The sequence below is a fragment of the Mus pahari genome, chromosome 14, assembly GCF_900095145.1.
Source record: "Mus pahari chromosome 14, PAHARI_EIJ_v1.1, whole genome shotgun sequence".
In the NCBI taxonomy this organism is placed as follows: Eukaryota; Metazoa; Chordata; class Mammalia; order Rodentia; family Muridae; genus Mus; species Mus pahari.
In genome coordinates this window covers 39,018,565-39,035,462 of record NC_034603.1, presented here as the reverse complement: position 1 = coordinate 39,035,462, position 16,898 = coordinate 39,018,565, and the positions used below count along the sequence as shown (strand labels likewise).

General features: G+C 42.7%; 1 protein-coding gene and 1 non-coding gene across 2 annotated transcripts in view; both read left to right on the top strand.

Annotated features, from left to right (window-relative positions):
- Positions 1 to 14,499, top strand: part of LOC110331622 (NACHT, LRR and PYD domains-containing protein 1b allele 3-like) — a 44,738-nt gene extending 30,239 nt beyond the window's left edge. Inside the window, 7 exon segments of the mRNA XM_021212391.2 lie at positions 1,519 to 1,742; positions 4,988 to 5,250; positions 5,739 to 5,864; positions 7,296 to 7,437; positions 11,148 to 11,192; positions 11,744 to 12,041; positions 14,453 to 14,499. Coding sequence (XP_021068050.1) covers positions 1,519 to 1,742; positions 4,988 to 5,250; positions 5,739 to 5,864; positions 7,296 to 7,437; positions 11,148 to 11,192; positions 11,744 to 12,036 — 1,093 coding nt within the window. The 3' untranslated portion in view covers positions 12,037 to 12,041; positions 14,453 to 14,499.
- Positions 14,500 to 16,194: 1,695 nt separating this feature from the next.
- Positions 16,195 to 16,324, top strand: LOC115065435. Its single transcript, XR_003845225.1, has one exon. It is a non-coding gene; the product is annotated as a small nucleolar RNA SNORA17 (small nucleolar RNA).
- Positions 16,325 to 16,898: the final 574 nt, after the last annotated feature.

The following is a 16,898-nucleotide window of genomic DNA, read 5'->3' as shown; positions in this document are numbered from 1 at the left end:
CCCCTGGAACTAACTCACAATTGCCACTTACAGCCTCTCTGGTGACACTGCCAAGCAACCTTACCTCACCTTTTGTCATCTGCCCTGACTCTGATGTTGCCATGACTCCATACCTTTTCNCTGTTTTAAGACCTCCAGGACACATTCTGTAGGAAAGGTAAGCTCCCTAGACTGAAATAGAACCACAGCCCTTGATACCACATCTCTTCTACAATGCACTGCAGTCCAAATCAGGTCAATCCTTTGTGGCACTAGGTATATCATCGTCTACCCCCAAGCTGGTCACCAGTGTAAACATTGGTACTCCTTTTCCCTGAACTGGGAGTAATCCAGGGAAACGAGCCCCTGCCAATCCCAGTTGTAGATATGATAGCTGCCCAACATAAGAGGTTCAGATCATGCCACCCTTCATCGCTGTGGGAATAACCAAAGGTACTGGTACTAGAACTGCAGGGATAATGACTTCCATGACCAAATAAAATAAATTCACTTTCAAGCTTAACAGCAGTTTTAAAAATAAAAAAAAAAAGATAGGACTTTATCTTCTATAGACATCACACTCTTACCACATCAACTGTGCTGACCTGAATCCATCATTTCATCTCAACAGTCTAATCATCCAATCAGCTTTACTCATTAACTGAACTGCGGTCTTCTGGTGATTAGTTTATTCCTGGTGTACATAGCATCTCTCATTTCATTACATTCTGGTTCTCCCTTCCATAAATTCACCTTAAATCACTGTACTCTCTGCCCTCCTACTTCACTAACAACCATGGTGATCAAGAGCCCATTGAAGCTGAGAACAGGACTGTGTGTACATTAGCTCTGTCCTCTAAGAATTCTAGTCTCACGAATAATGACTGATTAAATATACAACAACGGTATCTTCTACAAACTGCTACCCTCCTCCAACACTGTCCCATTCACTGTCCCAGATGTAGAAACTGTCATTTTCAATTTCAACTTGTCTACCTACCTAGCACCAAGCATGGAATCTTGGAAAATCAATGAAGATCTTTGTAAGGCATTGTGTTAATGCCAATGGTTTATCACTAATATCAGCAGATAGACTTTCATTGAGAAATATACTCTTTCAGAATAAATACTAAAAACCAATATTGTGCCTTCCTATGTCAGTATTAGTCTAGTTTACACAAGGTACTAGTTTTATCCTCTGAAATTCGCACACACACAAACATACACACACATACACACCTATTTCATCACTCTCATCACCATCACAGAGAGAACTGACAGCTCCCTACCTGTGTTACATGTAATTTTATATTTCATAACTCAATACTCATAGTTCTCTAAGATGATGTTGTCATTAACCCTATGTACAGATGAGGAAAGAGTTGTGAAATGACTAATCAGGTATTCACATATAACACAGAGGAACGAAACTCAGGGCCAGTTGCCTAAAGTCTGCTGTGTCCCAAGCTCTGCACTGGGTCTGCACACTGCAGATGAATAGTACTGGTTTTAACTGGTGTGTGCTTCTCCCTCTTCCAGAGTTCAGTTGCCCATGGCTGGTTCCTACCACTGTCCCAGTACAGGACTCCACTTTGTGGTGAGAAGGGCAGTGACAATCAAGATTGAATTCTGTGCCTGGAGCCAATTCCTGGACAAGACTCCCTTGCACCAGAGTCACATGGTGGCTGGACCTCTGTTTGACATCAAGGCTGAGCAAGGAGCTGTGACTGAAGTGTACCTTCCTCATTTTGTATCCCTCCAAGGTAACCAAGGGAAGTTTAAGGAAGAGGTGGTAATAATGGATGGGCTTGACAGCAGATTCTAGAATCATAGGTGATGAGGAAAAGTTTATCCTAAAAACGGATAGAGGCTCATAAAGTGCCCACCCTCAGTGATTTTTCAAAGATTCCTTCAGAAGGTATTCTGATAAACACAGGGTCCCAGTGAACAATTTCATAAAGAAAGGCATTACTGCAGCCTGTGATCATAGCACTGACAATTTATAAGAATCAAGAAATTTCTGGCCTTAAAAATGAAAGTCCAGCATCCCATGCTCCCCTCGTGTCCTAGGAAAACCATGGCCAGTGTTTATGCTAGCAAACAGGGAAGTTGTAAAGATACAGCACCTTGTGGGATTCTGAATAAGTTGACACAGCAGAAAGGAGGGGTAATTCAAGGATCTCGTATGAGATCTGAGGCTGCCTTGGGAAAATCCAGTCCCCAAACTGTCACACAGGGTACATTTTTGTGCCATGAAGTTCCATCTGAAATTATTTTCTGGCATGTTGTTGATGTAAATAGCAACCTGCACCATGTCATGCAGGAGAAATTTCATTGCTTCATTTCTTGGTGATTATCCATTCCAAAGCAAACACCTGAAAGAAAATATTTTTCTCTGTGAAACAACATTCACTGCGATACGGTTTGTTATGATGCAATTTAGAAGCACACTCAGGAGAAAAGAGAGGAAACTGTGAATTACAGAGTTGTGTAGGGATCACGTCAAGCTGACAGGTGACATTCATCATCATATTTCTGCCCGTTGTGAACTTGACACCCAAATATATCACTTTAAATCCTAACTATCCACTTCTTGTCTCTAAAGTTTCAGTTTCATCTAGTCATGAAAGTACAATCTGGTTTCCAAGGTTCCATTACAACTTAATAATTCCCATAGTCTAAAATCCATCTCTCAACAGAGACTTGATGCAATGTCTTGACTATGAACTCCTAGAAAGTAAAAAACAAGTTATATTCTTCCAACATACAACAACAAAGAATAAGCACTGACATGTCTACGTGGAAGAATCCGAGAATAGCAAGAAACGCTCAAAACATAACAAGGCAAACTCCTTCAGTATAAGCACCAATTTCTACAGATTAGAGTCCTGCTATGGGGCTCGTGGTGTCATTGACTGGATTCCAACAAACTTGGATAGCTCCGCCCATCCAGTTCTGTACATGAAGCACACACAGCCTCTCTCTTGGGTCATCGCTCTGCTCCTTTCCTAAAACTCTCTTCAGCAGAAAACAATGTGGTCCTGACTTCTCCACATCCTAGGATTTCCATTTACTCTTAGGCTTCCCTTTGAAAGGTTCATAGAAGGACCTGTCAGGACCCCCTTAAAGGGTCCTTGACTCAGACACATCGCTTGGTCTCAGCTGCTATTTGAAGCTATGTATCTTGACTCAATGACTCCCTCAATCTATCAACTTTCTTGCCTCTCCCCAAAAAACTGGCAATTTCAGTTGACAGTTTGACATGTAGCCTGCTCCTGTTCCACTGGACTATGTCTATATGATATGATGACCGTGAGGAAATACTTACTTGAATATTTGCATATGTGGAAGAGGGACCATCTTCAGTTAAGGCATTTATCTTCAAAATGGATTTGGTTTTTGGAAAACAATGAAGCCTGGAAAGAGGAAGATTCGGCCCTCAGGACTCCTTTCCTATTGCCACAGTGCAGCTTTCCCTCAGTGATGCTGACCTTGTTAACACTTACAGCTGATGTTTTCTTAATCAGGCTGAATGTTCCTTATTTATAAAACTATTTGCACCATGAATACTTTATCTTTAAATTCAACTTCAGACATACTCAAGGCATTTACGTACTGAAGCTAGATTATTGCCCAAAATGTTTCATGAGTAGATCCTTTTCCAGTTTCCACTGGAACCCTTGCTACACTTGTAACAGTCATGAACTGGCCTGCACCATCTCTCTAAGCATTCTTGTCTCCCTGCTTCCTTCACAATGTCTCAGTAAGCTCTACTCTCATTATGGTAGGGATTTTCTAGTCCTAAGTAACAAACTCTTTCACATTCCTGACAAAGGAAACTTGAGAGAGAAATGATATATTTTGCCTCACAGTGCTCAGGTACAGTAAGTTCACCATGACATGACATGGAAGTCTGATAACATGGAAGTGCAGCATCTGGTAAACTTGCATCAACAAGCAGGGTGCATAAAACAGTGAATGTTTGTGCTCATGCGACCTTCTGGTTCCTAACACATGAAATGATGTCAGCCTTGTGGCTAGAATTTCCCAAATCAATTAACTCATTCAAGAAAATCTCCTTCTATCATACCTTGAGTCCTATATCCAAAGTTATGAAACTAGATGTATTCAAGTAGACCTTTGACATTAACCATTCAAGGAGTCCATCAAGCTTTGACCTCAGTGGATAAACATACTCTTAGGTTTCTCTTATAACAGCAAACTTCACCCTGCAACAAAGACATGAATGGGTACTGTAAAATCCCTAGATGCTGAGACTGGAGAGGGCAATACCCCATAAAAAGAGTTGTTTTTCAAATTTCTGACAGTAGCTTCTGAGGTCGTGTTATTGATAGCATCCATGGATAAGACAATCAAGAACCACCATTCCACTGTGAATACTCTACCAGCCGCTATCCAGGGACAAACCTAAGGCTGTTTCAAATGAGATTCAGTGTACATGTGTCACTACTGACAGCAAGTCACATTCACCCTCCCTGGTGTAATAAATTGATGGAGAGGAATTGGCTGTTTGTCTACTCTCTGTTCAAAGGACATTAATTAATAAAGTTTAAAAATTTTATGGTCAGAGTTACAGTCATTAACATCAATAAATAAGTCTAAAAAGACATCCTGATCAGAGCAATTCATAGTAGGAAGAATGGGAAGAATTACAGAATGAGGGGGCTAGAGTTCATGACCATTATGACAAGTAACAAGGCAGAAAGCACAGAGGCGCGGCACTAGAACAGTTGAGTCCTAATTGCCATGAAGTAGACACAGGAATGAAACTGGAAACAATGAGCTTTTAAAATCTCAAAGCACACCCCAGTGACACACCTCCCCCAACAATGCCATACCCCCTATCCCTTCCCAAATAGTTCCACTAACTATATAACCATGCTTATTCAAACTTCTACAGTCATTCTGAATCCTAGGGTGCTATTTCCATCCAAGTTTCACTTGATGGAAACACTAAATCTACATCTTTGAATCTGTTCTTTCACAGACACAGAGGCAAGCACATTTGACTTCAGGGTGGCCCACTTTCAAAAACATGGGATGGTTCTAGAAACACCAGATAGTGTGAAGCCTGGCTACACAGTACTGAAAAACCCAAGCTTCTCCCCAGTGGGAGTAGTACTGAGAATAATCCCTGCTGCCCGGCACTTCATCCCCATTACTTCCATCACATTGATCTACTATCGCCTCAATCAGGAAGAAGTCACACTTCACCTCTACCTAGTCCCCAATGACTGCACCATTCAGAAGGTAATATTGAGAACCCCCAAGAGTGGGGCCAGGGTGGGTTGACCGAATACACAAGATGTAGCTACTGAGAGCCTTGGAGAGATTCTTAACTGGGAAAGTGAATGCAGTTCTGTGAGGGAAACCCTGGTGTGTATGATTCTGCCTTCTTCTAGGCCACTCACACCAGTATCCCTTACAACTGCGTTAATGCCTTTTTGCCAATCTCTACATAGGCTTCTATAGCATATTCCCCTGAACAGAGCATGGCAATGCTCTACTACCAACAGGTAGCGAACCCCCTCTTCCCTGGCAGTAGAGCAAATTCTCAAATGAGCATGACAGGGGCCAACAATGCAACCACCTTTGTCGGAAAACACAAGTTAGAAGGGTGCCCAGGAGATGTCACCACTCTATCCCACATAGATGTACAAATCAAACACCTTGCCTCATTTAGACCAGATGTTGTGGCCGAGAATACTAGATAAATCACTGTCTGTAATGTTCCCTAGGCCATAGATGATGAAGAAGTGAAGTTTCAGTTTGTGAGAATAAACAAGCCACCCCCAGTAGACAATCTTTTCATTGGCTCCCGCTACATTGTGTCTGGTTCTGAGAACCTGGAAATCACCCCAAAGGTGAGCATTGGGTGTTTGCTACCTGTGGGGATCTGATGCCAGGCTTGGGAATCCTTTGGGGTAGATTTGACTGGGGATGAAGCAATTGAGATCTCAACAAGCAAGACTTATCACCTTAACATGAAAGTTAGGGAGAGTTTAAGGAACCACACAGGATTGCAGATTAAGCCTGGGGAAGAGAAGAACTAAATTTAATTTGGCACAGAGATGGGTCCTGCTAAACATGGGGAGAAGAAGCCTAGGCTGAGAATGTGTGAGCAGGATTTTCAGGATGAGCTTTCCCACATCTATGGCCGTTAGGGCTTGAATCTGAAATGTCTCCTACAGTCATTTAAATACTTAAACACTGGGTCCTCGGGCAGGGGTATTATGTGGGAAATTTGTAGAAACAGAAGATGTGAGACCTGGGATTGAGAACAAGGTCTTCAGTGGCAAGCCATGATGCTTATAGCCATGCCCAGCTTGCCACCTCAAACATGACAATTCCTGATCCTCTGGGATACAACCAGCTCCTGCCACAAATAATTGAGCCCCAACTTCCATGCATTTCCCACCATGAAACTAATAACATATTTGCTTCATTAACTTGCTTTCTGTCAGGTGTTGTCAGAATACTAAGAAAAGAAACAGCATGCTGGTGTTGTGTGTAGCTACAAGAGCATGCTACCACAGGTCCTACCCCTGACATACCTCTGCCAATGGCAAGTCAGTTATCTGACCCTTGGAAGTTATGATTGCTCCTCCAACCCCTCAGAGCTAACTCCACCAAAACTCTAACAACCACCCCATGTCTGTGCTCTTTCTCCTGGTCACCAGAGTCACTACAGATGATAAACACCAAAGAGCCTTAATCTTTTAAAGCCAGCCAGATAACACAACTGCAGGGCGAAGAATCTATTGCTCTAAACTCACCAGCTCTCCTCTATTAGAACTCTGCCAGTGACAGAGGCTACCATCAGATCTTATATGGCCCGTGATCCTCTCTCCAAAGCCTGGCCAAAAATGGCCTTTCTCCATCGCTCTCCTTCCTTTTCTTCCTAGGACCTGCAAAAATCCCACCTCTTTATCTTCACCTGACAATTAACTTCTGCCATCTTTAGTGACATAATCAATAAGAAATAGGGGACCAGGCTTCAGTACCAACCCCTCATCCTACATGCTGGGCACTCTGCCATCTGAGTAATGATGTGTGGTCATAGGCTGTGGATCACATCAGTGCAAAGGAGAGTCAGTATCTAATGTGATGCTCAAGATCAAGAAAGATTGTGAGTGGGGAAATCTCTGCCTCACAGAATGAGTAGGAAATTCTCACACGGTCTCTCTCTCTCTCTCTCTCTCTCTCTCTCTCTCTCTCTCTCTCTCTCTCTCTCTCTCNCCCCTCCCCCTCCCCCCTCCATCTCCCCCTCCCCTTCTCCCTCTCCTTCTCCCTAGGAACTAGAGCTGTGCTACAGGAGCAGCAAGGAATTCCAACTCTTCTCTGAGATCTACGTTGGACACATGGGTTCAGAGATTAAGCTGCAAATCAAAACCAAAAAGCACATGAAACTCATATGGGAGGCCTGGCTGAAACCAGGTAAAACTAGTGTAAGGCCCGAGACCCTAAGGATTGAAGAAAGGCAATGATTGGGGAAAGATGTACTTTCCTTATTTCTTAGTGCCACAAGAAAGCAAGATCAGTTTTGAGGTTTTGCAAGATCTATAAGAGGTTGTGAAAGACTTCCCTACGGAGACTTCCCCACTCCAGCCTCGAGATGACACACACCCAAGAATCACGAAAAGACCGTCTTGATGCAAACACACTAGGCAGTTTATTATCGGAGCTTCAGGCCTACATGTATCTCACATTGGAGAGAGAGGGATCGACCACAAGGCTCGGGGGCCAGGGGCTTATATACAAAAGAGATGGGAGTGGGGGCATAGTTGGCACGTTTCCACACAATTGGTTAGTTTAAACATCCACAAATAGGATGTGCTGGTCGGGGTAATCAGTAATTCTAAGAGTCGGGTGCTTCTCTATGTTAGCAAAGCATCTGGCTAACGTTTGACTCAAGTCAGGAGGGTGGGAGAAGACAGGGAGGTGCCGGCCCAGGTGGCCCATAATTCAGCCGAGATAGTCCGGACCTCCTTTCATTCCTCCCCTATCTTTATGGCCAGCCAGTTCCTGGAGCAACTTAACAGCCTTTGTTCTGGCCTGTTCTGCTTTTTCTTAGGCCTGGGATCTTTCTAATTAACTGACATGAGCTGCCTATATCATGGATCTAAAATTTAATTCTTTCAGTTGTGTTAGCACAGTTTACACTGTGACACTGTAACTGTCAGCACTTCCCACTTGTGAGAAATATATTACAAAAAAACTACAGTTTTGAAGAATAAATTATTCCTTTGACTCGAGGTCTTAGAACCAAGTGTCAGTCCACAGTCAGCTGCCTCCATCTCTTTGAGCCTATACGAAATTGGTATCACTGAAGTGGGAGCTTCCATGTGAGAAAGAAAGCTGATCTGTGGTCTCTCCAAAGAAGAGAGAGGGGAAGGGAGAAAGAGAGAGAAGGAAGAGGAGGAACTGGAGATGATAAGAGGAGAAGAGGGAAAGTCCATGCACTGCGATCTCTCCCTGACATGCCCAGTGACTGACTTCCTCCAACTGTACACTCTGATGTGATTCCCTTTCCACACTCAGTGCTCACTCCGTGATGAGAGCATTGGTGTATGGATTCTTTCATAGACTCACAATACTCAGAACAGTCACCTTTGAATACTGATGCAGGACCAGAACTTCAACACGTGATCGTTTTTCAGGGAACACATCATAGGCAAAGTACCACTGCCTTGAGCTCTGTATTCTCCAACCTGTATCCTCTTTCTGCTCCCAATGTCCTGGAAGTGACATATTGAGGTACACAAAGGTCTGACTCCAATTCACATAACAGCTCAGGTATAAAGTGAAGGAAATTTGACAACATGAGATACTTTATCTTAAATCTATCCATAAGGTGTATTAATAAATTATTTTACCAATTTTATACATACATACAATGCATTCTGGTCACACCACCTTTAAAAAGTTAAAAAGTAAAAAAAAAAGAAAAGTCCTTTCTTCTCTCCCTCCTACTCCTGCCAGCTCTGCTTCATTTCTATAAATCTCTATGCCAAATTCAAAGGGGTTTCTTTGTCTCCCAGAGTTTAACTTTAACCATCTCTGTGACCAAGCATTTTGTACTAGCCTGAAGAACCTAGTGAGCTCACCAGCAGGTACACCGATGGAATATTTACCTTCCTGTCCCCCATAATTTATTATTTGTCGATAGTTTACCAATAAGTGCACTGTCCCTGTGGGCTGCTTCCCAATAGATGGCTGATTGAGGGTCCAGAGACCGGAGCTGTGGGTGCTATGAGTTCATCATGGCCATGGAAAGACCCTGCTTATAAGACAGCATTTCACAAGCCTTATCCATAGAGTATGTTGCTAATTCTCCTTCCACGATGTTACTTAATCCTTAATGGGGTGATATAAATGACTTAGTTAGAGGGATGAGAATTCGTCCAGACTTTTTTCTCAGAATCCTGTACAGCCATAAGTACGTGCATTGATCTCGATTCACACCACAGACTTCTAATGGAGGCTGAAAATAGTTTTTGTCTATGGTATAAATATAGCTATTTAGAAGGGTATTATTACTATGTCCATTTAGCCAAGCAGCAATAGGAGATCCTCAAGGGACTAAAATTTCTACAGACCTGGGTTGGTTTATTTGTTTTACAAGATTAATACTGCTATGGATAGAGTCTATCTTTTGGAGTGGGAATTACGGAGCTAGTGACTGATCCCATCATGTTTGTGCCACTGTGCAGAAGAGGGACCACCTTGGCAGGTTGGTTTATGATCATAGAGAACCCAGCTTGGTCAGATGGTTGTTGATGCCTTTTCTTCCTCAGAAGCCTGAGAGCTTAGCAATGAGAAGAAAGCTTCCAACTCACCTCCAGCTTGAATTCTCTGCACCACATGTTTAAGAGGTGTGGTGTATTCAATAATAATGCCTTATCTACTAGTTCATCTAGGAAACTAGTCAGAATGACATGAGCCTGTATTGGCATAAGGATCTCCAAGACTTCCCTGCCCACAAACTCCTACGGAGATATCCCACATTTGGTTGGAACTGGGTTTTTGTTTTGAAACTCTTTGCTTCTAGGATCTCCATCTCAAGCCTTGTATGGTGTTATGTTTTTTATATACTTAACAAATAGTAGGTTCCTAGTCAACCTACATTTTACCACTCTGATACTGTCCTTTATTATGTCCCTAACACCAAGTTCCATTTCTAGTTTTCTGGATTCAAGAGGTTTAGAAGCTTCACATAAAAGATGTGGTGTTTACTTCTGGGCATGGGTGGGTAGTTCCACACAGTATTTCTCTATGTAAAAAGCCCAGGCCTTAAACTCACAAAGATCTGCTTGCCTCGACCTCCAATGTGCTAGGATTAAAGATGTATGCCACCATACCCAGCCTCCACATATTTTTTTCTTAATTCTGTACTTTGGTACTCATCAAGACATATTCCTTTCAATATGGGAAAGTATTCATTATTGGAAGATTATAACAATGACCCACTTGTATGCCAAGTCTTACATCTTGATCTTAAAATTCATGGTCACTCTGTCACTTTCTTCAGTAGATGCTAAAATTTATCTACAGTGCAGGATTCACCAAGATGGTCCACTCACCATGGGCTGTAACCCATATCATCTTTGCTTCACATCAATGAAACCAGGGCTTCCCAATACTACAAAACAGGATCGTTCAGCTGACTTCCCTAAACTGTTAGAGCACAGTGGAGGTAGGGACCACTCAAACCATTGAGGCTTATTCATGAGCTGCAGTTTATTAACCTCCTTCATCTGGATTCTACCATCAAATCCAGAACACAAGTTTATCATATGTGAGTGTACAAAATCAAACTAGGATAAAGAGACCCTGTTTTTTAACCAAAATGATTTAAGGGATCTAGGAAGGCTCTTGATTGTTGTCTGCAAGGAATTCCATTGAGGACAAAAGTGAGTCTAAGATCATGTGTAAGTGTCTATTGCTCATTTTCAGGTCTATTCTCATTATGAAGATAGGCTAGGTCCAGGATGCCCTGGATACATGAGGAACTGTTGACCTTCGAGATTATATCAGAATATCTGTAGTTCATTCTCAAAATCTCCGTCATGGGTAGGAGTTTCACAGAATGCACTGAGTGTTGGTATGGACATCATTATAGATGCTTCATCACTCTTTTCTTCCAGGAGACTTTAGACCTGCTCTGCCCAGGATTACCCAAGCCCCCAAAGGTTAGTAAAAACTGGAGATGAGACTAAAGAGGCCAATAGTATTCTGATGATACATCATCTGATCCTCAAGAGAAAGACAGAGAGTCAGGAGGGAGCCACAGTTTGCAAACCTCACCAGAATGTAGGAGAGGCCCATACCCAGGGTAGATTCCCTCTCATTCCCCTTGTAGCTTCCCATGGTAACAAAACCACTACTCAGTCCCAAACTTAGCAGAGGATGGCCTAGTCAGTCATCAATGGGAGGAGAGTCCCTTGGTCCTGTGAAGGTTCTATATATAGTATAGGAAAATGCCTGGACCAGGAATGGGAGTGGGTGGGTTGGTGAGCAGGGCTGGGGGAGGGTATAAGGGATAGCATTTGAAATGTAAATGAAAAAAATATCTAACAAAAAATTGTTTTAAAAAATAATGTAATGCTATTTTTCTCTCCTGGCCTTCCAGAGGAAGAAGGGAACCAGGGGTACAGAAATAAAGAATAATTACAGGAAAAGAGCAAGTGGGCAGCCAGTCAGAGACCCTGAAGGAACATTTCTTTGCTCACCTTACCCTTAGATGCTCCTTCCTTTCTACACTTCATGGACCAGCATCGGGAGCAGCTGGTGGCCCGAGTGACATTAGTGGACCCTCTCTTGGACAAGCTGCATGGTCTGGTGCTGAATGAAGAGTCCTATGAGGCAGTGAGAACTGAGACCACAACCGAAAACAAGATGAGGAAGCTCTTCAGCCTTAGCCGGTCTTGGAGTCCAGACTGCAAAGATCGATTCTACCAAGCTCTGAAGGAGACCCATCCTCACCTGGTCATGGATATCCTTGAGAAGTCGGGTGGGGTTTCATTGGGATCCTGAAATTGGTGAGCACTCTCCATAGAATCATGATCTGCCTGAACTTCCTTTTGTCCTTAGTTTCTCCATACATAACCAGTGACCAAATGAGTTTCCTTTCTGATGGCAATGTTTCCAGGACACCTCTTAGGGATCCAGATGTTCCCCCTTTGTTTCCCCAGCCAGATCATGATGTAAGTTGAGCATCTCAGAAATCACCCAGTGGAGCCAGTAAGTCTATTCAGAGCTTTTCCAGGTTGCTCTAAAGATGAGAGTGGTCAGCCTCAATGCTGCCTGACCCACCATGATACAAGTAGGATATAGATCCTGAGAGTGGAAACCAAGAGATGATAGTTCTCTCTGGAAAGTGAATGTCTTATGAATGTGAAAGGAATGGGGTTTTTGAATCTCATATTGTCTGGTCAGAGATGTAGGGAAGTCACATGAGACAACATGGGACTCACTGCCAGAAACACCTCAAATTCAGGCCACATTGTGAATTAATCTTGGGCAGTTGCATATGCACATGCCCTCTGATCATATGATGAATTTGCAAGCCTTACATTTGGTTACATCATCCCATATGAAGATGTGAGTGAAAGCTCCAAGGCTTTCCCTCCAGATCATGTTGTGCATCCCTCCCTCTCAGGGCAATGGACAGAGCACTTAGCCAGCATCCCAGTGTTCCCCATATGTTCCTCTTGACTCTGCAGGTGCGCTAGCTCTGTTGTGTGGATCTCTGCACCCTGTTTCTCTTTCTCTTTGGGAATACAGTATTTTCTCATTCTAACTTCTGCCATTACTAGATCACAGGCAGGCAGATTCAGCCCAGACTCCTTACCCAGGAGACTCCAGCATTTTATTGGATATTTCCAAGCTTTGAGCTTCCTCTCTGTGATACTGACTTCATCCATAATTTGGAAATATCTTAAACTAAACAAATAAGTAAATGACAGATAATGCCAAGATCCTTAAACATTTATGAAAAACAGGACATGCTGGGTTGTCAATCAAGGGTCTTAAATGTGTGTGACAGATAGGACACACTGAGCTTATTTGTAAATAAGTAAAAATGTTAAATGTAAATAAGTATAAAATGTATATTACATTTTATACAGTGAGAATCTTGAAACTTATAAAAAGGAAATATATTTGATTTAATGAAGTATTGATGTATTAAAATGAGTTCCCTTCACTTTCTCATTACTGCAGTCTCCTTACTGCAATGCAAGGTCACCGAGTGCTCTGTCTGACCCGTGCCTCCATTCAGATTTGGTTAGGATGGGGGAGACACAAGCCCTGACAGAGCAGACTTTCTGTGGCCAACAGCAAATCTGCACTGGAACAGCCTCCATAACCGAGGTTCTCAACTTGGCTCCTCCAGAGGACAAGCCCCATGGACAGCAGTCAGGACCGGTGCTTCAGTCAGATAACGGCACAATTGTAGGGAAAGGAGTTTTAGTGAGTAGAATATCTCAGTATTAGGTTTCCATCCAACAAATGTTACTACTCCTTCTCTGGGCTCTGTGTCTAAGCATGTGATCTGCAGCCTGCACAGCTGGTGTCCCGGTAATACAAACACATGATGTGGTGCCAGCAAGAGACACCTGCAACTGCAGGAACAGTCAGATGCTTTATCAAGTCCAAAGGGACAATAAGCATTTAGAAATGGAAACTTTAAAGTACACATTGATCTAACATAGCCAGTGATTTGGGAGAAATATACTTTGTATATCAAAGAAGTGTATTGACATGTTTACATTTGTGTTAATGATAATTTAACCAAATTATAAGAGTTAATTTCTTGAAATTGAACTTAAGAAGTCTAAGGGCTCATTTTTAAATGTCCTCCATGAAGGGAAACTTACAGAGAATATAAATGACAACTATCTTCTTACATGGCAGTCTGCTGTGGAAAAGGTTTGTGTGTTTGTTTTGATTGTGTTTGTTATTGCTATTGCTGTTTTTTAACTGTAAATACCCATTCATAAAGACTATTTTATGTCAAGTTAGCATCTGTGGCTTAGGAGTCCATATAATGTGTTTATCTGTGTGACCTGATACCAATAGTCACAACAGAAAGCAGGATGGTCCTGCTTCTTTGCTAGAATGTGGTGGAGTAGTTTGGGGTGTACATAGCTGTGTTTTCCAGCCTGGTCCTTCCTTACAATCCTAGAACGTTTAAACATTTGGTGTCTTCCAGGAAACAGATTACAAAATTAAATACCAAACCCTTTGTCTCTAAATATCTCATGAGTTTTGCTTTTATATATATATTTTTTTTTATTTCTTAGTCTATTTTTATTTATTTTTAATCCAGGGATAAAGATGGAGCAGAAATTGAAGGAATATTCAAATAGCGAGTGGTCCAACTTGAGACACATCCCATGTAAGAAAGCCAATCTCTGACACTATTAATGATGCTTTGCTGTACTTGCAGGTAGGAACCTACCATCACCTTTCCTGAGAGGCTTCATCCAGCAGCGGATGGAAACAGATACAGAGACCCACAGACAACACCAAGTGGTGCTTGAGAGGCTTCCAGAAAAGTGAGGGATGGAACTGAGCAAGCTGGAGGGGTCAAGGACACCACAAGAAGGCCAGAGTCAACTAATGTGGGACCATGGAAACTCACAGAGATGGAACTACCAGCCAAAGAGCATGCAGTGACTGGACCTAAATCCCATACGTGTTTGTAGCAGATGTGCAGATTGGTCTTCATGTGGGTCCACTAACAATAGAAGAGGAGGTTGTCTCTGTCTCTGTTGACTAGTCCCTTTCTTCTAACTGAACTACATGGCTGCATCTCAGTGAAAAGGATGGGCTTAGGCTGACTGCAAGTGGATGTTCCAGGGTGGGATGGTATTGAATGGGAACTTCCCCTTCACTGAGGATAACTGGAGGGGTTGGGGGAGGATTGTGTAAGGGTGGGATTGGAAGCAAAATAGGGAAGGGAAATGCAATCAAGATGTAAAGTGAAAATTTTTTTTAATTTAAAAATAAGAATTTAAACCACTTTATTCTAAAATAATCATGATGGGCATCAAAATGGTTGTATATTTTGAAAGTATTTCACTTTAATTGAAACTTGTCTTTTTATAAGTAAACATTAAATACTTGACAAAAACAGAATCTACTGAAAGTCAAGGAAATCCAGTCATACTTTATGCCCTTCTCCCTGAGGAACAGGTATTATAAAGTATTTCCATTTAGTAAAATCTGAACTAAATTTGTGTCTTTCCTCTGTTGTAACTTCTGTGTGAAAACTGTGACTCCTTCTAAAACCGCACTGACAACAAATGCTCCTAGGACAGTCATCAGTTTTCATTTTGGAAGGAAACTGGTTTCAACACGGGATGTGTCTTCATTTGCTTCCTGTTGCTAAGATGAACACCAGGACTGCACACAGGCTGCTTGGGGAGGAACACGGTCACTTCAGTGCACAGTTTGCTGCCTTTCCTGAGGTGACAGGGAGGAACCGAAGGCCATACACAGCAGCAGAGGCCACGGAGCAGTGCTTCTCACTGGCTTTCTCCCCAGGGCTTCTCAGCCTGCTTTTTTTTCCATCAATCTTCTTATTTATTGATCTTCATGGATATAATTAAAATAGAGTAAGTCATTTACTTTTAAAAATATTTACAAAAAGCAGTATCCTTTTTAAGTTTTTTGTTTTAAAATAATAGAAAGTATGAATCCAAATAATCATTAATTTTTTACAAGTTTCTTTTTTTAGCTTCATATTACTTTTATTAATTAGATATTTTCTTTATTTATATTTCAAATGTTATCCCCTTTCGGAGTTTCCCCTCTGATAATCCCTGATGCCCCCTCCATCCCCTGCTCCCCAACACTCCCACTCCCATTTCTAGCCTTGACTTTCCCCTATACTGGGGCATAGAACCTTCACAGGACCTAGGGCCTCTCCTCCCACTGAAAAGCAACTAGGCCATCCTCTGCTACATGTACAGCTAGAGTCACAAGTTCCACCATGTGTTTTCTTTGATTGGTGGTTTAGTCCAAAGAAGCTCTGGGGATACTGGTTAGTTCATATTAATGTTCCTCCTATGGGTCAGCCTGCGTTCTTACATGACCCAGGAGCACCTGCTCAGGAATGGCACCACACACACTGGACACTGCCATTATGTATCAAAAATGTTGTCTCAGGAGAAGATTCCCATAACACCTGCCCCTAGAGGTTGCATGTATGGCTGCTGTGTCACATGTGCATCAGAAGGTGGCAGAGAGGAGAGAGCCTATGCTAAGGCTCAATGTTCTGACCTATGGACTTGTGAATGATCAGTGGCCTGACACTCCCTGAACAAAGTAAACTCAAGACAACCACCACTGTGTGCACTCCCAGAGTGAGGAGCTAGGCAGATGGTGAGCTAGCCCAGACAGGGTCAACAGTAAGCCCTCGACACCCACCTGTCTGACACCATAGGGAATGGACAGGGAACTAGCCTGAGATGACCACCAGTCTGCACTGTGCAGGTCTGCAGGTAGCATGGGGAGCAAACCATGACAATGATGATCCCTGTCCAGAGCCATAAAGCACAGGCAGGGAATCGCACTCCTGAGAGCAACCCTGACACCACCCCAGTCACTCAAATCCCTTGTGCAACTAAGAGGACCGAGTATATGGTGGAGAAATGTAAGAGAAGAGAAACAGAAGGATGTGGGCACAATGAAGAGAAGCAGAACTGGAGACTCAAGGGTAGTGTGGAACAGCCTGACGTGAACAGCCAGTGTTGCCCCCTGGGAACATGGTGGGGTTCTGTCCAGTGCTGCCTCTGGGGGAACATCAGTGTCTATGGTACTTCAGCAGCAGGGATCAATTACCACCAAAGTCCAGGCAGAAATGCCTGGTCTGGGCTGCTGTCCAGGGA